We start from the raw sequence: 5,492 nt of genomic DNA on the forward strand, positions 1-5,492 counted from the left end.
GGCTTTGGGGGCTGCATTTCAGTCTGAGTAAAACTTTTGCTGTGCTCTGGGACATGTGGGCCTTTTGCAACATGGGAAGGTTTCTGCAGCTCTATTTAGCCTATTTTTCTGCTTTTCACAGCCACCCACAGCACTGTGGCTCATAGGGATGTGCTAGAGAGAACAAAATCCACCCTACAGCTCTTTGTTGTGTTATGTTTGCAGGGCTTGTCCCTCCCTCCGGCAGTTCGGTTTGGGGGTACGGGATGTCGCTGAGTTCACCGCAGGGTATGGAAGGAGGGCGGATAAACGGGCCGTGATTTTAAATTAGCATTGCGAAGAATAAATTTCATACTAGTTTGGGCTATTGTAATAGTCCAAACTATTCTAGTACCTTTCTGTTCTGGAAAGGAAACACTTGTTTCTGGATGATCGAAATTGTTTGCCTTCCTTTCCATCTTTTCCACTCTAATGTAACCTGCCTTTGTTAATTTAAATTAGCGTTAAAGCTCAACTTTATCTCCGAAGAAATAAAAAGTTCACAGGAGTGCAATACTCACAGCTCTAGCTGTCCTGCTAGCTCCCCAGACGGTTTCCCTCCCCCCATTTTAAATTTCTTGGCCGATGCTATCTGAGTTTAGTAGATGATAGACATTTTTAAGTATATAAAGTTTATGCAAATTTCCTGAAAACCCAAATTTAAGGGCAACAGGGACATCCAGTTGATTTTCCTGACAGAAATGCTGCTAGCTGAGTTCAGCAGCATTATTAAGACACCAGAGAGCGGAGGGAGGCCCGGTTGGAAGCATTCTTCTGTTCCCGTGAAAAGTGTCAGTTGTGACTCTCATCTCACCACATCTAGCTACTCAAGCCGTGAGACATGGAGTCATGGGAAGCCAGGCTTAATAAGTTCTGCTCCTTACAGAACTGCTTGTTAAGTACTTGAAAGATGCTCAGATGCTGTTGTGAGAGGGAAAGAAAAGAGAGGGGCTTTATTGCATTAATTTTCAAATAGCTTTTCTAAAATTTAAAGGTCAGCAAGAAGTCAAGTTGTAAGTTCTCCAGCGGGGCTCTGTGTAGTTACATATGTTCATACATACAAATCCAGTGCTAAGGTCTAATCATTCTGGGAAAATACACATAATACAAAATGGTATGTAGAATAAACACCAGAAAAGAAGCACTAACTTTTTAAAATTTTATCTTTTATAGTAAAAAATATCCCCAAATATAAATTGGCCTCTCTCTGTTGGTAAAGCCAGTACAAGTGACTGACAAATGGGTGGAGATCTAACTTTCATTCTCAAAATAATTTCAAAAGCAGCTTAATGTGAGTTCATATAGTACTTTCAGGAGTTGTTCCACCCACATTTGTGTTACCATCTCTAACCTGTGAGTCCTTTTTGGAGCTGTTTGTGGTTTTTTTATGAGTTTTGTTTGACATGAAGACTTAAATCTTGGCAGGATAGGGAAACAATGCACACCCACCACCTAACTCAATTTGTAGGATATTTCCTTTCCAGAACTGCAAGGGATTACATATTTCACTCCTTAGTCTCATTGCAAAAAGACTTATAGTGACGTTGGAGCACTCCACGGAGAAATGGAAGTGAGCTCAGAAGGTACAAGGAATAGCACTGCCTGTCAAAACAATGTTTTGTGCTCTCTATTACATTTGGTCATAGCTACCTGCTTGGCACTGATCACGTTACTCTGTTACTACATTTAGGAGTCTCAAAAAATAGCACAAGTAGAGGTCTTGCTTCTTGAAGTGTTAAGTCTTGCAAAATAATCCTGCAGTCAGGTGCCACAGAAAATTTCTAAAGCAGTGTTCTTCTCTAAAGAAGTATCACTTCAGTGAATAGATCCACAGTCAGTACTACTTCAGTCCTGTCCTTGTTTAGTGATAGCAACCATTATGTCCCTCCGGGTGAAAAGAAGTGAGTTTGATACTCTTTGGATCATGTCTCAGGGACCCAGTTACATGAAAAGCTGAGCAACCTCAGCTCCCATTGAAATTAGTCTGAGGCTGAAGTACTTGATGTTTTGTGTGATCAGATGCCAGCATTGTTAATGCAAAGTGCAAGCAAGATTTGAGTTTTGCTCTCTGTATCTTTGCTGCTCATGACACTCACATAAAAGGCAAATGGTATAGAATTAGTTTTGAGCTTCTCTATCATCAGAATGACCCAAAATGGTCTGAGCTTGCCTTACAGTCTATCCTTTGGGTTTAAAGAATTAGCAACAAAGAAAAGTCATGCTGCTTTTTCTATAAAGTAAATAGTTTCACTTCTGATTCATCAAGCATAAATTGCCTGTGATACTTTTAGAGTCTTTTGTCAGAGGTGGTGGGTGAAAGTGCTGAATTCAGAGTTTATTTAGGCAGCTTACTTTAATCTATATTTTTTGAAAAAGTTACTGTTTTGGGTAAATTGGAGAGCTCTTAATTTTTGAGTGGGTGCTGAAGCATGAAGTGCATGATGTATTATACATATATTTAAATTATCCATACCACTCTCTTTGTTAATGAATGTTTCCTGATTCTGTACAGTGTAACATACCTCCATGAGTCTGTTTTCTCCTGACCTGAGCCAGAATACTGATCCATCAGATAACATGGGCTGAGCACATCACAAAAATGTCAAGCTGCAGTCCTGTAGACACACCTAAGTTCTTGAGTACACCTATTGGACTCAAATTGTTGCATGAAGCCTGCACAATTTAGAATCATGACTGTTACTTTTCTATAATGAATTCTGCTCCATAGTTGTCACCAAGCAGCACAATGAAAATAAGATGGTGTTTAAATCCAAGACAACACTGTTTGGCAAAGTTTTTTGTGACATCTCCCCAGTGAGATGATGTGTCTACAATTGGACATTTTTTATTTAACCATGTGATTAGTTCTGTGAGCTAACTCTTTGTTCTGTATTTGCACGTCTTGCACACTAGAGCCCTTGCCTATGGCTGAGGTTTTCCGTAAATTAATGTGCGTGCTTTTGCAGTGCAGTAAACAGGTTACTTCTTGGAGGAAAACAAAATGTATCACAGTAAATTATCACTGAATTGCTATACAAAAAGCTGCTTCTGGAGGAGCAAATGATTAATGCCTGCATTGAAGGTAAATACAGACCTGCTCTTGTGTACCTGTGTCCTAGTGGGGTCAAGTACTCAGTTTAGTGGTAGTTCAACTTGTACAGGTCTTTTTCAAGAATGCTTTAAGAGAATATCAGGAAGTTACAATTCAGAAAACTAGAAATTATTTCTGTCAAGGGCTAATGAGAAATATTAATAGTGTGTTTTGTATGAGAATTATAAAACTGATTTTTTTTTTTTCTTTCCTATTTAAAGGAAGAGCCAAGGCTGGATGTTCTGATAAATAATGCAGGGATATTCCAGTGTCCATACATGAAGACAGAGGATGGTTTTGAGATGCAGTTTGGTGTAAACCACTTGGGTCACTTCTTACTTACCAACCTTCTTCTGGGCCTCCTCAAAAATTCTGCTCCAAGCAGGATTGTGGTAGTATCCTCAAAGCTTTACAAATATGGAGAGATCAACTTTGAAGACTTGAACAGTGAAATAAGTTACAATAAAAGCTTTTGTTACAGTCGGAGTAAACTGGCTAACATACTATTTGCAAGGGAGCTAGCCCGTCGGTTAGAAGGGACAGGAGTCACCGTCAATTCACTTCATCCTGGGATTGTTAGAACAAATCTAGGCAGATACGTGAATATTCCTTTGCTGGCAAAACCCTTGTTCAACTTGGTGTCATGGGCTTTCTTCAAAACACCTCTGGAAGGAGCCCAGACTTCTATTTATTTGGCCTCTTCTCCTGATGTTGAAGGTGTATCAGGAAAATATTTTGGGGACTGCAAAGAGGAGGAACTCCTGCCCAAAGCCATGGATGATTTGGTTGCAAGAAAGTTGTGGGATATCAGTGAAGTGATGGTTGGTTTATTGAAATAAGTGCCAGGGAGTATCTGCAAAATAGAATGCAGGTAACTGTGCAACACATTTTCAGCAGTGTAATTCTCACTTTAAATTCTGTAGGAATACAGATAACTTTGCTCATTAAGTATTAAATAGAGGAGTGATTTATGATGGAAGTCTATTTTGAAATAAAAGACAATCTATTTAATAGACACAGGCATTCAAAAAAAGTCTGAAATAGAGTTTGAGGGTGTGAATATAATTTCTGGTTAAATCTGCTTGAAAACTCATGTTTACAAATAAAAATTAAAACTGTGGCTTGCAATATATATGCATATTTGTCATGTTCCACTACTTGTAGTTGGGCTGGACAATGCAGGGTAGTTGTGGTGAAACACTGTAAAAAGGTTTCAGAAATAGGTCCGAGTTATAATAATAGTAGGATTGTTGTCTTTTTGAGCCATCCTAATGAAAAATTGAATAAACAGTTCTACTGCTATCTTACACTGTAATCATTTAGGCCTCTGAGTGCTATTTGCCATTCAAAGACTTGTCAGCTCCATGGTTCAGTGAACAAAACTGTTGAGCCATATACAGTTTAACTGTGAAGCACAAAGTCAACTTTTTTAGTGATGTCACCGCTATTCAATGAGTATATATGCTTGATTGTGCAAGCTGTATTTTTATTTTCATGCATGCTTGAACTTGTGATTTCTTGATATGCAGACCTTGGGTTTCATTAAAAATGTAATTGACAGACTTATTATGGTTTTGATAGGGTTTTGCATGTCACAAATAGTGTGCATACAAAGTTCACAAGACCTTACCCGGATTAGACTGGAGAGAGTATGCTTTTCAGTGTGTGTTTGGCTTGACTGATGGCACTTTAACTCAGTAATGAGATTAAATAAGTCTGTCTGATACATCTTACTGAATATTCTTTAATAAAATCTTTAAAAAAAAGACTTAGCATTCATTCTTTCACTGTGGAAGATATATTAGAAACCAGCAGTCTTGACACAGTAGCCTTGTTTCAAAGCAGAAGTTACACTTATATTGGTTTAGGGAGCCTGTCATGTAGGGTAGAAATAAAATGGGCTCCAGATAAATACATGGGTATTGTGTGAAGCTGTGCTGATTTATTCTTTTTCAAGTCATATCAGTTATGGGTTCATACTGATGTTTATGACTTCTTTTGCTCTACATTAATGAAATGGTCTAGCAGTTAAGTCTGTTAAGCTAATATTGAGTAGAATAAATATGGAAGAATGATTTAGAGTGATTTGTCAATAAATATTACTCAAGGGAAGGAATATCAATAATAAATGATGTATTCAGTAGATCCTTATTACCTACTTATAAATACATATCAGTTCTGCACTAAGGTAGCAACCAACCATGTTTTTGAGATTCTTTCTCTGGTTGTTTATTCAGGCTCTCAGCATATTTTAACATGCCTAGTGGAGTGGACCTGATCTGTCCTTACCCTTCACCAGCAAGACTGTGTTCTGGGCGAGTGACTTGGGTGGGGGTGGAAGGTGGCATTGCAGAAAATAATATGGCAAGCTATGAAATGGAGC

The 5,492-nt window shown here is 38.3% G+C and overlaps 1 protein-coding gene across 1 annotated transcript; it reads left to right on the forward strand.

Annotated features, from left to right (window-relative positions):
- The first annotated feature begins 1,268 nt into the window (after positions 1 to 1,268).
- RDH14 (retinol dehydrogenase 14) lies at positions 1,269 to 4,862 on the forward strand. The gene is made up of 2 exons (XM_026845188.1): positions 1,269 to 1,588; positions 3,331 to 4,862. Exons 1-2 carry the CDS (start codon positions 1,583 to 1,585, stop codon positions 3,946 to 3,948), a joined length of 624 nt encoding a protein of 207 aa, XP_026700989.1. The 5' UTR covers positions 1,269 to 1,582; the 3' UTR covers positions 3,949 to 4,862.
- Positions 4,863 to 5,492: the final 630 nt, after the last annotated feature.

The sequence above is a fragment of the Athene cunicularia genome (assembly GCF_003259725.1).
Source record: "Athene cunicularia isolate RWA chromosome 3 unlocalized genomic scaffold, athCun1 chr3_part1, whole genome shotgun sequence".
NCBI classification, from domain to species: Eukaryota; Metazoa; Chordata; class Aves; order Strigiformes; family Strigidae; genus Athene; species Athene cunicularia.